The sequence below is a fragment of the Gallus gallus genome, chromosome 7 (assembly GCF_016699485.2).
Source record: "Gallus gallus isolate bGalGal1 chromosome 7, bGalGal1.mat.broiler.GRCg7b, whole genome shotgun sequence".
Classification (NCBI taxonomy): Eukaryota; Metazoa; Chordata; class Aves; order Galliformes; family Phasianidae; genus Gallus; species Gallus gallus.
Genome location: NC_052538.1, coordinates 26,250,892 through 26,267,852, shown reverse-complemented (window position 1 = coordinate 26,267,852; position 16,961 = coordinate 26,250,892). Strand labels below are relative to the sequence as shown.

The following is a 16,961-nucleotide window of genomic DNA, read 5'->3' as shown; positions in this document are numbered from 1 at the left end:
AAAAATATGAACTTAGCTATGGCCAACAGCCTCAAGCACACAATCAAGTCCATATGGCTTAATATATGCCAGGTGATTGCTGGTAACTGCATTGTCTTACCAAACAAAAATGTGAACTAAATGTGTTAACTAAGCCTCTTCTGTAGGTGTTTATGTAAATGTGCATTCCCTCCTATTTGTGATGGATATGAACTCACAGAGAGAGGGCTGCAGGAGCTCAGCTGATGTCTGATATCTCACACTACAGTGACTTCTGTCAGGAATTCCCTTGCTTTGCCTTTAGACATGTGATGACAGGCAGATTGGGAGTTACTCTAGTCACTGCCTTGATTTCCCTGCTGGTTTTCTGTGCAAAGAGATGCTGCTGAGAAACATCTTTCCTCTTGTCCTCCTTTTCTACAAAGTTTGTTTGCGAGGATGGGTTTGGGGGGAATGCACTACAAGAGTCATCTCTTCTGCAGCTGGCATCTGTCCAACCCCAGTTTTCTCAGTATGCCCAAAAAGCCATGAGCACAGCCCATATTGGCTTCAACCAAAGCACTCTGAGGGTATGGAAACAGTCCCTGTGTTGTTGGGATTACAACACGGGCCTCCATTACAAGGTTTGGAGAATTTTACTCCAGACCCGCTCAGAGCTTTGCTACAAGACTCATTAGGATACAGATGGTCAAGTAGCATATAAGTATTTTTCACATTCTGTGCAGAGGAATCCAACAAGAACTCATTGTTCACAGAAATGGATAACCAAAAACTATGGCTTGATTTTATAACTTTTCCCTTCCTTCTTTTGGTACCCTAATGATTTGTATTTTTTCTGCTTGCTCATGCAGGAACTACCTCTTCAGACTTAGTCTACACAACGTTTCTCTTATTCAGGTATGTTCACTTTTTTAGTCTCTTCCTTTATTTGACTTACTAATTAATTTTCTGTAGTATTTGATGTGTATTTTTTGAAGGCTGTGGAGTGCAAATTTGCCCAGAGTGGTGGAGCAGGGAGAAGTCAAAGTGAGAACATAATGCATATTTCCACTCCAACAATAATGCTGGGGGAAGGGCTCTTCTACACTTGCCCATTTGGACAGCACTCCCAGCTCTTGATTCTTGAGTGTTTGGGTGGTAACGGGATGTGCCAAAAATATGGCATCTTAAAGGAACAAAGCATGTAGTGTAACTGATACAGGCTTAAACAGAACAAGGAATAGAAATCCTTGGCTTTCATTAGAGGAGGTGTCAACAACACAGGAAAAGCATTTACTGTTCTTGTCTATCCCCGTTTTTAGCCTTTGTGGGTCCTCAATGAACATGGACTGCTGAGCTGAATGTGTTACTAAAACCAAGACTGGACTTGCAAGCATTCAGCAGGCGAAACGTGTTGCAAAATATATGTTAACCATGGCAGAGTGGAGGCAAAGCAGCTGAAGTTTGAAGGGATTTGTAAATACTCAGCAGTGTTAGGACTTTCCTCTCACTGCACTGAATCTGGAATTGAAAGATACTGGAAAATTTTTTGATGAAAACTCCAACTGCTTGTCTTTAAATCAATACCTGTGTTCTGGATTATTTCCTATGTTCTACAGTTGTTAGTACACCAAAGATGTGTTCAGCATTTTTCAGGCAGACGGAAAGGTCTTCTTTCTCTGCATGGCTTTGTAAAGAAGCCACTGGGCTAATATTTCCAGCCTTTCTTCTGAGCACAAGCCTTTTGCTGTTAGTAGGGGGTACAAGTATAGATGGAGAGAAGAAAAGATGTTTAATGGTTGTAAAATGCATTGAATCTTCCTCTAAATGGAAAACAAAGTCCAGAGTTACCAATGACAATAATAAAGAGTTAGAGAAGCTGATACTCCCATTTGGCAGGAGTTTCCCTTTGCAGAGCTGTATTAGCATGGCTGGAAGGATTCCAGCAAGCATACAGGAGAGGGAAGTCTCTAGTTATGTGAGGTGCTATACCTTCTGCAATGCCTGGGATCACACTGCGCGATGCAATCTCTTGTGCTTGTCAGATATGGGTTCCTTTTCCATGAAAATCTATTGTGAATTTCCCTTATGCAATTCTGAAGCCAGGCTTGGCTTCAGCTCTTCTCAGTGCACCAAGTTTCCTTTCCTACCCAGCAAAAAATGGGAAGTCTCCTTCTATGGCACTGGAGGATGCTGTGGGATCTCCGGGTTAACATAATGAGCTTAGTTTGCTCCTGCTTTCTGGGTGTATCCGGTCACTTTGCCAAGACTTTTTGCATGACAAAGAGAGCATGGAATTATGTTGACACACGTGTTGGGAATGATGGAAGCGATTGTTTCCCAACCTAATGGTTGCCTAAGTAGCTGCTTGGCTCGTCTCCACAAAGCACATGATGCAGCTTAGAGGCACCCCCTCCCACCTTCCCTTCACTGTGCATCATTTTAAAGTTCAGATCACAAAGCAAGACAAAAAATGCAAGGAATCTGTAGTTAGGTCTATGGAGGGCAAGAACAGTTTAAGAAGTAGTCGCAGTGCTAATTTGGGTTGTTTTTTTTTATCTCCTCTTCGTTTGTAGCTAAAATACAGTGTGGATCTTGTCAGACTTGATCAGGGAGTAGAGTTTCTTCTTTAGGCTGTGGTCTGATGTATTTCTGCTCTTGAGACTTATTCTTCAGTGGTGCTAAATCAAGGTGCAGGATTTTATTGGCAGATGTCTGCTTCCTTGCACTTGTACTTCCAAGAGATGAGCGCAGAAGACTGAGGAGCTCAACTTATGGAGACAGCAGGTGATGCTGGCTGTGGGGCAAAGCCTGGCAGCAGGAGGGATGTAGTTCTCTGCAGCAGCACGGGGTGAAGTTTAAAGCTAGTTTCCACCAAGTGCCCTCCTGCAGCCTGCTGTATCCCTAGGCATTACCATCCCTGGGGAAAAGGCAAGGGCACATTGCAGCAGCCCTGCAAAGGAGAGGAAGCCAGGGTGCTCCCATGAAGTAGATGGCTCTCAACCAGCTTTTCAACAAGGCTGACAATGGTATGTTGCTGGAGCAAAATCCCCTTGCAACCGCTTGCTTACATAGCAAATTCAGTATTTCTGTCTCTCATTCTGTAATGGGTAGATTTACTGGCTCACTCTGCTTAATGTGTGCTTTTCCTGACAGATATCTTTTCTTTAACAAGAAAATGAATATTTCCTGCCATTAAGCAAGCTATAAAGTTTTTCATCACGATATTGCTTTATTCATTGCTTCTCAATGGGAGTAAATTCTTCTTCTGGGGGATTATGATCCCCTTTATGTCTATTGTATATCGCAAGACCAGTGTTAACTATGTAGTTACTCTCTGATTTTAGAAAGGTTTTGAGTTCCCAGACTTTAAAAGGCAGCTTTTTCCTTGTACCTGTTGAATGACTGTGGGTGGTTTTCATTTAAACCCAGTGCAAAATCCATTAAAATGAGCAAGAGCTCTCCATCAGCTTTGAGGATCTTTTTGTGAAAGCATCACTCCTGAAAATACATTTTAGTTCCAGAAGCTAAAGTTCTGGTATTACTTTTCTATCTGGATTGGACTGCCACTAATAAAAATTAAGTTTTATGATCTCCACAGAGAATAATGTTCTGTAGTACCATGGAGCCCTTCCCTGGAGCTGGGGTAGGAAGTCATTGTCTTGGAACTGCAGTGGAACAGGCAGAAGTTTTTCACACTGGAAAAGGTTGCCCAAGTAGGTTGTGGATGTCCCATCCCTGGAGGCATTCAAGGCCAGGCTGGATGTGGCTCTGTGCAGCCTAGTCTGGTGGTTGGTGACCCTGCACATAGCAGGGGGGTTGAAACTCGATGATTGTTATGGTCCTTTTCAACCCAGGCCATCCTATGATTCTACTCAAAAGGAAAAATTTAGCATTCTGTGGGCAAGTTACTGAAAAAGAGCTATGTAGAAAAGATTACCCTATAGAACAGCTGTTATTTCTGGGTAGGGGAGAAGAGAGGTAAATTTTAGGATATGTCAGCTTTTGGACTATGTTATATTTTCATAAAGGGATTGTTTCTTTTCTTTTCTTAGTTCCCGACTCTTTCTTTTTGATTCCTTCTCCTGAACCAAGTGCTTTGTCCCTGTTACTCTGTTGTGCGGCAAAGCTCGATCCCAACTTGGATTTTCTGTTTGTGCTGCTGACGTTGCATCGCAGAGAACTGTAGCACCGAGCTTTTGCTTGAGAGCTGGTGACGGAGTGAAGCAGAACCAGCTCACTTTGTGCTCCACAGAACAATTTTCTGGGGCTCTTTCTCCTCTCTTTGTTTCTGAAATGTGTTTCAGAAATTCCGTTCAGTGTCTGAGAAACCTTCTACCAAACGAGTGTCGGTTGCAGGAGAAACTTTGATGGTGGTTATTTTTTCTTGTGAGAAGGAAGTTTGGCTGAATGTCAACATCCAGAAGAAAACTGGGGCTGAGGTATTTCGGGGACCATTTGAGATTTTGTTTGCCTCAGCCTTTCTTGCCGACATTGAGGTACATTGTTAGAGAATTTCTGAAAATCAGCATCTTACCGTGCCCTAGGCAGGGTATCCAAAAGCACCTGTTAATTTTGGAGAGTTTGGCACACAGCATAAAATTCCTGCAGCAATAAAGAAACAAAGTTTTAAAATGGATACCGCTCTTAATCTTTTCGCAACTCTGTTAAACAAAATCCATGTAAATTTTCATCTCCATCTTTCAACTCCCCTTCTGTATGCTTTATAAGCTGTAAATATTAGACGTTTTATGGAACGCGTTTTTAAAATGATGTGCACTTGGAGCACATGCTGTTTAATTTATGTATGGGCCTGAAACAAGGTTAGCTCCTAATCCGCAGCTTTTGCAGCAAGGCCATAGAAAATTCTGCTTTCTGCTGGAGGTTGTGTGCTGTAATTAATAGAGTGGGTGGAAGGGTCATTTTAAAAACATAATCCTTTGAACAACTTTTTTAAAAAGCACAATGCTGATTAGGACTTCTTAGCAAGGAATGCTACTCTCTGGTGTGTGTTAAAAGCAGGCTGCTTGGCAGGCAATTCATAAATCTCAGCACGGTGCCTACCCCCCATCCCTCCCATTTTACCTGGGATCTAGAGCTCTCAATAGAACCGAGTGGGAAATGACTTTTCCATTTCCAGAACCTTTTGGAGATGCCAACATATTTTGCACTGTGATAAAAACAAGACTTGTTGACATCTCTGTGAAATCTGAAAGAGAAGGAGGTAGACACACGCTTACTTGGGATACAAATATTCTGGGTCAGGTCGTTTTCTGAAGGGACTAGAAAGAGGATTTGAATTGGCATTGCTCTCATCTCAAATGGCTAACGTTGTTTGGGACGTATTTTTTTCTTTTCCTTTAAGTCTGCAACTAAAAATTTTCATCTGGACCCAAGGGTCCCTTTTGGACTCTCTTCTAATGGAAACCGTTAGGCTTTCGTATAATGTTTTGATTCCAATTATTTCTTTTAATGGGAGATCTTTAAGGAAAAAAAGTTTCTGGCCAGCCCTGTGAAGTTTGTATGCCAACCAGTTATGTTTTATCAGGTTAATAGCATTTAAAATACTTCATGAGTATCCAATCCCTGTCTTAAAACTAAACCATATTTCAACAGAGTATGGAAGAATCAATGAGCGCACCTGTTGGAAAGCTATGTGGAAGACAGTTTATTTCATCTGAAAATCTCAACACTGGAATTTGGGGATTAAAGCATGCTTTAATTAGCAATCTAATTTTTCATTCTCATGAGTGAGGACTAAGATCAGAAGAGAGCATTTTACATGTCATATGGCCATAACCCTGAATGTGGTAGGCTTACCATAGAGTTATGCGCTGCTCTGTAGCAGCAGAGCTGCTAGCATCTACATCTGTGGCCCAACTGCTAAGCCTTAGGATGCTAAAAAGATCTCCAAACTCCCTTGACAGCACAATCATTCCTGTGGGCACTCCCCTGCATGTATCCGGTCACCAGGGCAATCCCACTGAAAGCACAAGGCTTAAACCCAAGCTCTAAGTTAGCAACATGGCAAAGCAGCAGTAGGTCTGAAGGTCTGATCTGAAGCTTACTGAAGTCAACTTCTTTCTGTTGATATATTGGGGTTTTGCAATGTATATTAAAAAAAAAAAAACAAACAACAACAACAAAATAGGAATGAAATATTTCTGTATGGTCCTATAGCAGATGAACTACAGCTATATATCCAGGGCACCTACCCGTTCTACTTCCCCCACCCTAAGAAGCAGAAACCTCCCTGCTATGGAAAGGAGGCTTCCAAGCTGAAAAGCTGCTCTTGAAGTCACACTTCTCTCTCTGCTGTTCCCCAGGGAACCTTTAACTCTGTGGCATAATCACTGGTAAATCATCAGTACCCATCAACAACATGTAGTTTGGTAATAACAAAACTTGCCTTTCAGTCCAAAATATGTCACATAGCAACAAATGGAACGGGTTTTGTATTTTGCACTTTGAGTCAAACAAACCAACCATTAAATGCATTATTTTCTACTTATTTAGGGCTCAGTAGTGCCACATTTATGTGTGCTGATGAGAAACTGTGCTGATGTGTGCTCTGCAAGTGTATAAAAGCGCAAGGAGAGGTGGCAGGGTTTGACTTGGGGTTTCTCTGTGCTGTTGAATAAAATATGATAAACAACACCAACAGGGAGCTGTGACAAATAGAGTTTACAGTACAAATTGTCTCTTGAGTAATCTTTCCTGGTGAAAATACTTCACCATGAAATTTTAAGGATTCGTAACACATTCACAGAATCCTGGCGCTCATCAGAAACCTTACAAATGATGGATAAATCCTACATCCCCAGGAGATCTTGGGTAGGCACCAACCAGATGGGCTTGCAGGGCCTGATTCACACTGCTGCTTCCTCTGCCCATGTATCCATGTGTTTGCTACCTTGTGGAACAGGACTCTAGGGCTTCTTTGTAAAGCATTGCACATTTTGTTAATAGAAAGAGGGAAATGTATTTCAGATTTACTTGCAAGAACATCCTTGAGTCAGAGGCGTTCCCATTTTGTGAAATATCCTTTCAAAAACCAGGAGGAAAGTGTTCATTGATATGACAGTGCAAACCTGTGAGTGCTCAAAAGTAGGCCTCAGTTTGCTGGAGGTATTTATCTGTTCAATCTAGTTGGAGAACCAAGATTATTATCCAATTTAAAACCCAGTTTGGGAAGCAATTTCAGGAAAGAGCGAGATCACTTTGTGTAGCTTTATGTACCACCTGAGAGGAGATCCATTTTGAGATGTTCAGGAATAAGCGTCACTTTCCACAAGACATTTCTTTAAAAAACAGTTTATTATTTGTTTCTTGCAGAGTCACAGATACTTCTTTGAATTATGGGGTACATACTTCTAGATAAAACGTTCATTTCTTTATTTCTAGCCCAATGCAGTTCCCTCATTTAAAAACATAATCAAAACCTCTACCAGAGCAGATGCAGTCTTTAATATGTGGCTCATAGCTGAGTTATGATTGTCACATATTTTATCAGTATGCTACATTTTTTATTAGCAGATTAACATATAAATCTATTCATAAATCACCTTCCAAAGCTGCACCTAAAACCTCTCACTCTCAGTCTAGAGGTTTAAAGCTATTCCATAATAACGCTTATATTGGCTGAACAAACTTTCTGGCAAATTCAGCTTTTTTATTCTTATGGTCTCGGGTTCCCAAATCAAATCTACTCCCCAAATACACCCCTCCTTAAAATGACAGATCAAGCGCTAGACTGCAGCTTTCAGGTGCTGTGTTCCCTTCCCAGATCTATCTAGGAAGGAATTTCTACCTGGAGAGAGATGGGTGATGAAAACCAGGCGTTGGCCATGTCTGAGGGCCATGCTTCTTCCTCCAAGGGCACATCTCTCTAGTTCCTCACTGCAGGGAGCCATGATCTCTAGACTGCTCTGACATGAACCACCGGGGACTGGTTTTGTCCCGATGTTACTCAGCAGATGAAATTCGGAGAGCAGAGGAAACTCTCTCTTGTCACACTCTGTGGTGTCGAGTGATTTTTGAACACAGCATCCCTTCTATCTGAGAGAACTCTACTCAGGAGTCCATTTATATCCAGCAAAGCTTTTAAGCCCATGTTTAGCTTTAAATAAATGCCTATTTTCCTCTGAGAATTGTTGAAGTTAAGAACACGCCGCATGCTCTACTGGGCGAGAATAATTTCAGAATGTGCATTAATAGATTTGCTAAACTGGCTCAGAGTGCACTGGCTGGTTGTGATCAACACAATTGCCCTTTAAAGTGAGTATTTAGGCATTGGGAAGGCCTCATAAGTATATATATTTGCATATATTTGTACACATAAGCATATATATATACGCATGAGAATCATACACATGGGGTTGTATAGCATGTAGAGGAGCTCCAAAAGCTATAGCTGTTTGCATTCATACTTGGCATTGAGCTGGACAGCTTGTTTGGAGGCAGGGAAGGCTCACGAGGGGCAGGTGAAGTGGTTGTCAGCTGTGGGTTGTCACCCAGACTTGTGTTAGTTGTCATTACCTTCTTCCTTGCCTCACCTCACCTAAATGCCAGAATTACTGCAGGAGTTTTGGTCTTTGTCAGCAAATATTACTTGTGGGATTCAGAAACTGAGAATTTAATTAGCTGCTGAAGTCACTTACTGATAACAGTGGCATATTGGGCTTTTTATTTGATAAAACCCTGTCAGGCATTTTATGTGTAAGAAATGAAGACTAATGTTCTTATTCCTTGCAACTTACAGTCAGAACCATTGATCATACCTTATACAGAAAAATAAAAGAAGGAAAATGAAAAAAAAAATACTACAGACTTCTCACTTCTTGCCACCAGTATTGCTTCTGTGTCTACCAAGTGTATTTCAGCTCACCTATTTGCCCACTTTTTTTTTTTTTTTCCACTGTGGGCTGCTTCCCACTTTGATGCCCAGGAGGTTCTCTAAGAGTGCGTGTGGCTCTCTGGTCCCTGCCATGTCCATGTCTTTGATGAAGCCAGCTCTGGGGCTGGTCCTGCAGGTTAATCAGCTCCTGTGGGCTATGCCTTAATGAAAACTCAGCCTAAGAGCAGTGGATGTAGCAGCAGAGACCTGTTGAGTTTCACATGCTGACTCGCAGCTCGCAGTCAGTTCCAACTCCGCATCTTTGCAGAGCTGCACATGGCACATAGACTGCAAAACAGAAAGTTTTTTTTGTTGTTGTTGTTGCCTTTTATTTTTTTAACATAATGCAAAGAAATATCTACTTTTTACACTCAAAGCAGAGCTTAAGAGAGATTTAAATGATTCATGTCCCTTGAGCTGGCTCTCTGCACAGGATTAAGTTTGACCCTGGTAGCATCCAGTCGTTTATAAAGAGAGCATTAAAAAATCACCATTTATTGATTTGCACCTCTCTAAAAGGACCCATGGATGACCTCATACGTTTCCTTCAAAACCAGCCACTGAGCTCTAAGGAAAAAAATGAGTTATTTTATAGTAAATACATTTCATGTCAGTGTATGCATGGTTTTTTTTTTTTTTTTCCTCCTGGATAAATAATCCCACTTTCTCTGTTAGTAACAGTTTAGCTGATGTCTGTTTTACAGCTTCTTTTAAACGTTAATGGTTCTGAATGAGTAATGTAGTGGGGATTATTGGAGCCTGGAGCTATGCAGTGGAGTCACTTACATGGACTGCACAGCTGTTACCATAAAACCAGAGCTGGGAAGCAGAGACAGGAATGGTTTGCTCATCACTCCCACAAGATGTCAAGTCTGGTACAGTACAGCTTCCCTCGGCCCTTTGATGACCTCAAAGAGCTTTGGCCTTGAAGGCTTCACCTGCCTTCCCTGGGTTGAGCTCAAGGAAGCACCACCCATGTGCTAAGAGAACAGATGAGTAAGCAGGCACCAACTTGACTGTGCCAAAGGCCTCCCAAAACACTGGAAGATGCAAGTTCTCATGCTTCAAAAGCCACCTGGACACTGGCCTGTGTAACCTGCTCTTTGTGGCCCTGCTTTGAGCAGGGCTTGGGCCGGATAGACTCAGAGTTGCCCTCCCACCTCAGCTGTTCTGGGATTCTGTCAGGCAATAGTTGCTGTGATGTGGATGCTAATGTGTTGTCAGTGGGAGAGCAAAGTTAGGTTGTGCCAACAAAGGGGGGGTGAGGAAATCTGGCTGTGGTGTACAATAGAGTAACTGAGTGCCACCACGGTTTGAATGGTCCATAGGAACAACATACTACCAGGTATTCTACTGCCACTGAAATACTTCATCTAAAAGTTACCACACTGTAGTTATATCTATCCTGTATGTTTTTATTGGTAGCTTGACCAAGTGGAGACTATTTTCTTCTGAAACAGGGGAGACCAAGCATGGGGAGTCAGTGGAAGGAGATTTGCAGAAAAATTGAGTATTTCTGTCCATTCTCTACAAGGAGAGTCTAGATAGCATAGACTAAACACCTTGCTTCTGGACAGCTATGGTGAGGTGGTTTCCAGCCACCTGCAGTCTGTGTTTTCCTTTCCCCACATCTGAAGCTGAGATGATGATGCTTGTCCTCTTAGTTCAAAAGTTCTTTGAAATGCACAGCTTTTTGTTTAACACCTAAGTGTTATGCACAGTGAAATGCATATGCAAATGTAGTGAATTTGTCTTAATTGTGACTCTGAAAAGTTGTTATATTCAGTGTCATGGTACATGTAATATTAAACAGCTGTTATCTTCACCTTTGCTTTCAGTATAAGAAATTATGCAACTTCAGAGTGTCTCCATGGACACATTTTTCACATATTTTTGTAAACTTCTTAAAGGAAACTCTTTTAATGTAAAAAATTGAATTGTTGGGCTGTGGGACTTCCCCCTTCAGATAAAAATACTTAAAATATAAACAATTCTATAAACTTGTTTTAAAATAAGAGATCAGCTTGGAAAAAACTGGGGGGGAAGGGGATTAGTAAAGATATTTTTCCATCTGAAATACTTCTGACAGCAAATTGGATCAAGTTCAGTACATTACTTTAATTATTTTAGTTAACCATTTCAGAGGAGACGAGGCATGGCTTTCAGTTTTTGAATGTTTTATCTCCTTTTAAGTAAAGAAGAAGGAATAGTAGGGCTGCAGCCATTTAAATAGGCTGCAGAGTAGCTCAAAGAGAAAAGATAGAAGCTTTCTTCAGAATGACAAAAAAAAGTTCTGAAATTAGCCTGGGAGTATTAAGAGATAAACTGCAGTTGCCTAAGAAGAGATGATTTTGATGCATGGGACAGAAAGGAATGATCAATGGTTCATGAATGTACTAATGGTAAACACAGTGACAGGAGAAAAAAATGTCTGTTGCTAATGTAATTGTTACAAATTTAGTAGCTTTTGCTATGAAATCATTTACTGGAGATTTAAGAACAAGGCTAAGAAAAACTTTTTTTTCGAGACAAGATAAATGTAAAAGCATTGAGAACTACCGAAAAGGAGTCTGAAGGAACAAACACAAAGAAGAAGTATGCTGCATTATACCTGTTGGGGAATCATTTGGCATTCCTCAACTTAATTATAAACCATATTCTCAAAACTTATTTGTAGAATGCTTGACCTTAGTAGAGGTCAGATACAAACGTGGTAGAAGTGAGGTAAGGAAATAGACAGGTGGCAGAGGGAACGTGACGGCAAGGCTTGAAGTGAAGAAAATTGGAAAATAAATCCTGGGTTGGCAGGAGAGTGCAAACTGGAGGGTAGAACAGAGGAGCTAGGAGGGAGGGATAAAAGACACCGCATCAAGAGTCTTCTTTGCAGGAGAAGGAGCAAGTAAATTCCTTGTTGAGATGAAGCTTGGCAGAGCTCACTACAGCATCAGGTGCTGACGTCTGGTGTTGGAGAAGAGGAGGCAAAAGCAAGGCAAACTGTGACAGACCAAGCAGGGAGTCTGAAGGCATCTGTTCCCAAGCTGTAGGAGGAAGCTAGGTGGATTGATGCTACACACAGCAGTTGGGCTCTGGCCACTTACAGGAGCAGCAGGTGGGAACTGCTTCCAGCCCAGCATGGAAGGGGCTAGAAATACCCAGAATTTTGATGGTGGGATGGCAGAGGAGTGGATAGCCACCATCCCTAACACTGCCATCCCATTTTGCTTTAAAAAGTTGTGCACTCCCATTCTACAGCAATAGATGAAACTTGGGAAATATATTCTAGACTCTTGATAAATCAATCCCATTCTTTTATTCAAATTGGTTTCCTAGAGAAGTATTTGATTTTGTATTGATCAAGTGCTGAACTCAACCGCTGCATGTACCACTAGTGATGCAATGGTATTTGGAATGTGAAACTTTTGATGCAGCTGTAAACAAAAACAGAGTTTCAGGTCCTGTCAGACTTGCCATTTCCCCATTGATCACTGAAAGGATTGCTACATCTCATGGAGGTAAATTTGTAGATAACTGTAGCCTGCTTGGAGCCTTCCAGTGTATTTAGGACTGGATGGATTTTGGCTTCACAATTAATTGGAATTGCTGAGTAGCAGAGGAGTTGGGAGAAATGTGTGGGGAATTCAACACTGTTGGTTCTTCGCTTTCTTTGTACTTAAGTTTTCTGTGCTGATAGAGCACAGATGGTCTTAGATTAAGGAAAAAACATGCCAGAACTGCAGGCTAGGCTCAGACTGGGAGTTAAGCTTGACATGAAATAAGCAGAAGGCTGTAATTAGCTTATCAAGAGCATTAGGCACCTGGCGGAGGAAAGCAGGTTTGTAATGCACAGTGTAGATAGAGAACAATAAAAAAGATACTGAACTCTGTTTTGTGAAGCATGGGGGACCTTTCATCACTGGCTTCCTCTTCCAGCCTAGTCTGGCAATGTCTGAAAGGTTCTACTTATTCTTGGTTCTTAGTGATTTATCAGAAATGATATTTTCTGACAGGCTATGATTGTGAGCACCAAACCTCACAGAAACCAGAGAGACAAAAGGTCAAATTCTAGGTGTGTTGTCAGACCTTCCCTGGAAAGCTCACACCACGCTTGCTTGTGTACCTTGTGTGATCTTCTTTCTTGTGTGATCTGTTCTTTCTGCCTGGTTTTTGCAGCCACCTGATGTCTTTCACACTTACCCAAGGGCTGAGGTTCAGTGGGGCAAAGATTGCTGGTTAACCGTAAGCAGAAATGCCTGGAGAGTGCAGTTGAGTTTTCTGTGTGCTACCACCGTGCATGTCAATATCCTGCCATCTAGGAACGGTAGTGCAGATCCTTTCTCCAGAGATGCAAAAGAAATGGAAATTCAGAAATGTCTGCTGAATTGAGTAAAGTACAAACACTCTCTCTCTATATATATATATTTTTTTTTTAGCTGAGGATTTAGTATTTGTTTTCTCCATATTCTTGAAGCTCAAAATCTATTGTTTGAAATAGAGAAGAGCAGGATGGAAAGTTTGTTTTCTCTTCTGGTCCTCATGCAGCTCACACTCAGGTGGGATCTCTTTTCACTGCACCTTGGAAATCTTTCCCAGTCTCTGAAACTGACCCTGTCTAATTAAAGTAATCACAAAAGTTTCCTTTGGTCTTAATGCATCTTTCACTTAATTAAAGGTTTCCAGTGCCTTTTTTTCTCCCACTTTTGGTTGCACTACAGCAAGCTTAAGTGTACAACCAGAAAAGAATGTTGATAGGATAAGCTGAATCACATGCACATTTTATTTGTTTAATTGTACACTGCCCCCTTTTTTCAAGCCAAGACAGGGCTCAACCCATGCTCAACCTCTTATACAATTTTAATGAGAATATATTGCAGTGTTTGTTATGTGAAAGAGTATTAGACCTCCCCTAATGCAATAGATGTGATTACCTAAAGAAAAACAAGAGACACAGAGCAGTGAAAATGGTATCCTGAGTTCTTCATTAGTCTCTTATATACTGCTTGGTGTGCTGATTCTGATTGCTGAATCTCAGCATAATTTTGGGGAAAATCAGATCCAGCTGGGTCATTTCCTCAAACTTATTTTTCTCCTACTCAAAGCAAAGGAGAAATGCTGAACCGGTATATTCAGTGATGTAACCTGGAGAGGAATAAAGAATGCAAGACTTCCCAACTTATTTTAGAAAGCTGATAATGCAGAGAGCTTTCATTTTGTGCTTTAAATGATTATATTTTTGATTTGAGGCATATATAGGGAAACTACCTTTCATAGCTGAACTCTTAATGTGGATGTATGAAAATGCAATCAGTTGACCATGCAGGATTTGTCCAGTCTGTCTCAGAAGCAGAAAAAAATAAGAGCTTCTGTATTGGAGAACCCTTAACATCTCTACATAGCAGTGAGCCTCAAAGAGGCACAATGGTAAGGAAATCCAGAGCAGAAAAATGAAGGAGAATAAAATTGCCTTGCTTGATGGAGAAGTACAAAGAAGACTATAGCCATGGTAAATTGATTTTGTACTGAATATGGGCTGGTCCATTGGAAGGGTTTTTGAACCCTGTATTCCAGAAATCATTGTGCAAAACATTAAGAGGGGGCTGCTTAGAAGTCTTGTCACATCCATCAGTGGAGCCCACAAAAAGGGAGGAGGGATTTAGTTCTGAATGGCGACTCTGCCAAAGAACATAAAGGGGTGGGGATGGACATCTTTTGGCAGTAGAGGGGCCTCAAAGGAAGAATTGCCTTCATTTTACCAAGGGAGACCATTGCTGTGACTCTGTTCGTTGGCTGGCTTCTTAGAAATATCTTGTTGTACCTTGTTTGTGGCTACTGAAGGGAAAAAAAATAGAAAAACCTATTTACAGAATAGTGCTGGAGATGTGAGAAAGAGTGCTATGTGGTGCACACCTGGCCAGTCCAACCACGCCTGCATGTGCATTAGCTGTATGTATATATATTCCTGACCTGTGCTTGACTGTGGTGGAATTTTCCTTCAATTGTTTTTCACTGAGTGTATTCTAACTTCTTTATTTAGTTATTTTATTGATGTATCGTATAATCTTATGTCTTCATATTCTCCAGTATATTTAGTAAATGTTTGCTGTCATAAGTGATAAACTGAATGTGACATGGCAAGAAACCAAATTCCACTGTGAATGTTAATTACTCAGTACGCTAAAAGTCTTGTCTCAGTTTCTGTATGCTTTTGATCTCCAGTAATAGGAAACAATGTAAGCTATCCTTCCCTAACACCTTCTGTGCTGCTCTCCAGTTCTGGGTGCTGTCATTCATTTTAAACTGGCTACAGATGAGAGCTTTAAGGTCTTTTTTTTCACTTTCCATGCCAAATGTCCCAGTTAACTAAGACTGTCAGCTTGCATTTGACCCTATCCATACTTTTGCATGCTTAAAAGCAATAGTAATATCCAATGGATTAAGTTTTCAAAAGAGAAGGTGAGTATTTCCATGCAGGGCTTACAATAAATCATTGCCACGTTAAGCACTTTCAAGCAATGCGAAGTAGATCATCAGCAAAATGAAATTGTTGCCACAGACTGACATTTTTCTTTACATGGAATGATAAAAATACAAACAACTAGATAGTGGAAACAGAAATCCTGTGCCATTTTTATCTCTGTTCTCCAGAGCTGTATCTTTCTTCCAAAATAAGATCTTGGCATGTTCATCTAACATTGTTCTATAAATGTGTCAGCATAAGCTCAGCACACAGCCACAGCAGAGCATGTATTCCTTCTTTCTTTACTGTTATGGACAGTACTGCTATCTAATCTGTTGCTAAAACCTGTAATTAGGGCATCATTCCTGGCTTCCATGGGCCTTTTGGTCCAGGTGTAGCATCTTTTAACTCACACCTTTAGCAACTGGTGTCACTAGGTCACCAGTGTCTTTGCACCCTTACACTGATTCCCATTTCTTTGGAGTGTATCCTTGGTGTGCTGCGTTAATGTTTGTATTAAATTAACGGGCATTTCACAGTCCTGCTTATCACTTCCCATAAGAGGCTAACCTCACTTTGAATTAGCTCGTGAAGCCAGTGTCTCTCCTCCCCTTGCTTACGTATGCCTTCTCATCTTGCTTTCTCCAAGGTGTTCCCTTTGTGTCTCAGAAGAATCTCATCCTTGATAAACAAAATGGTTACAAAAACCTCAAAATGAGTCATACGAATAGCTAGCTGAGACCTTTCCCTGTTGTGTGGTCATGCCCCATCATCTCTCCTGTCCACTTTTGTGCACTGCTGTCCACTGCTGCCTAAGACCTCTCATTATGTTTATAACACATTTTGGCAAGATTATGCTGCAGTTATACACAGGCTTACACAGGGAGTCCTGAGCCTCAATGGAGGCTTAGGCACTTAGCAACTACTCTGAAAACTGCAAGTGTGGATGGCAAATCTAAAAAATCTCAAATTCTCCTCTTTGTGGGATTCAGCATTCAGTTACAAATGTTTTAAACTAGGGTTGCTGAAGGTATGTTTAAAGCACTGGAGAGTCAATCCACTTGCTTCAAACATGAGTTTGAATGTGACCGTACCTCCCTAGGGTTGAGCTGGCTGCTCTGTTATAAGCTGTCCTTTGTACACTAATATTCACATAGGGCTGCAAATAGCAGGTTGAAACCTGGATGTGACTATATTTGTTGTTTATCTTGCAAAACATGTTTCCATTTTAGTACTTGGTATGAAATGTTGTTTACTGAAACTTCAGACAGTTTTCTTTCATAATAAAGACTTGTACAGTGCTTTCCATCTGAGTGTGCTATAGAAACCATGATCTGTTAAGCCTCACACAATACCCCTTCTAGATAAGGAAATGCACAGTCCAGAGTTGTAAATTCCTTCCTGACACTGCAGAGGGAGGGGAGGCTGAATTTATGGGCCTGACATTGTTTAATGGAATCCCCTGCAGGACAAGCGGAAGTTGGAGGCACCAAGGCTCAGTTTTGGTTTTGTGTGTCAGGCTGCGGCCTTTCCTGGAATGTCAGAAAGAAGATGACTGGATGCATGGCATGGTGCTCATCTCTGCACCCGCTGTCTGTACAGCACTGATTCAGTGGGTGCACACTGTGATATTAGTGAAAAAATGCTATCAAG

The 16,961-nt window shown here is 41.2% G+C and overlaps 1 protein-coding gene across 13 annotated transcripts in view; it reads left to right on the top strand.

Annotated features, from left to right (window-relative positions):
* The window catches only part of SEMA5B (semaphorin 5B), a 252,209-nt gene that overhangs the window by 148,747 nt on the left and 86,501 nt on the right, over positions 1-16,961 (top strand). For all 13 annotated transcript variants that reach the window (XM_040704228.2, XM_040704230.1, XM_015289991.4 and 10 more), the window contains one exon: positions 831-876. In XM_040704228.2, coding sequence (XP_040560162.1) covers positions 831-876 — 46 coding nt within the window. The remainder of the gene's footprint in view (positions 1-830; positions 877-16,961) is intronic.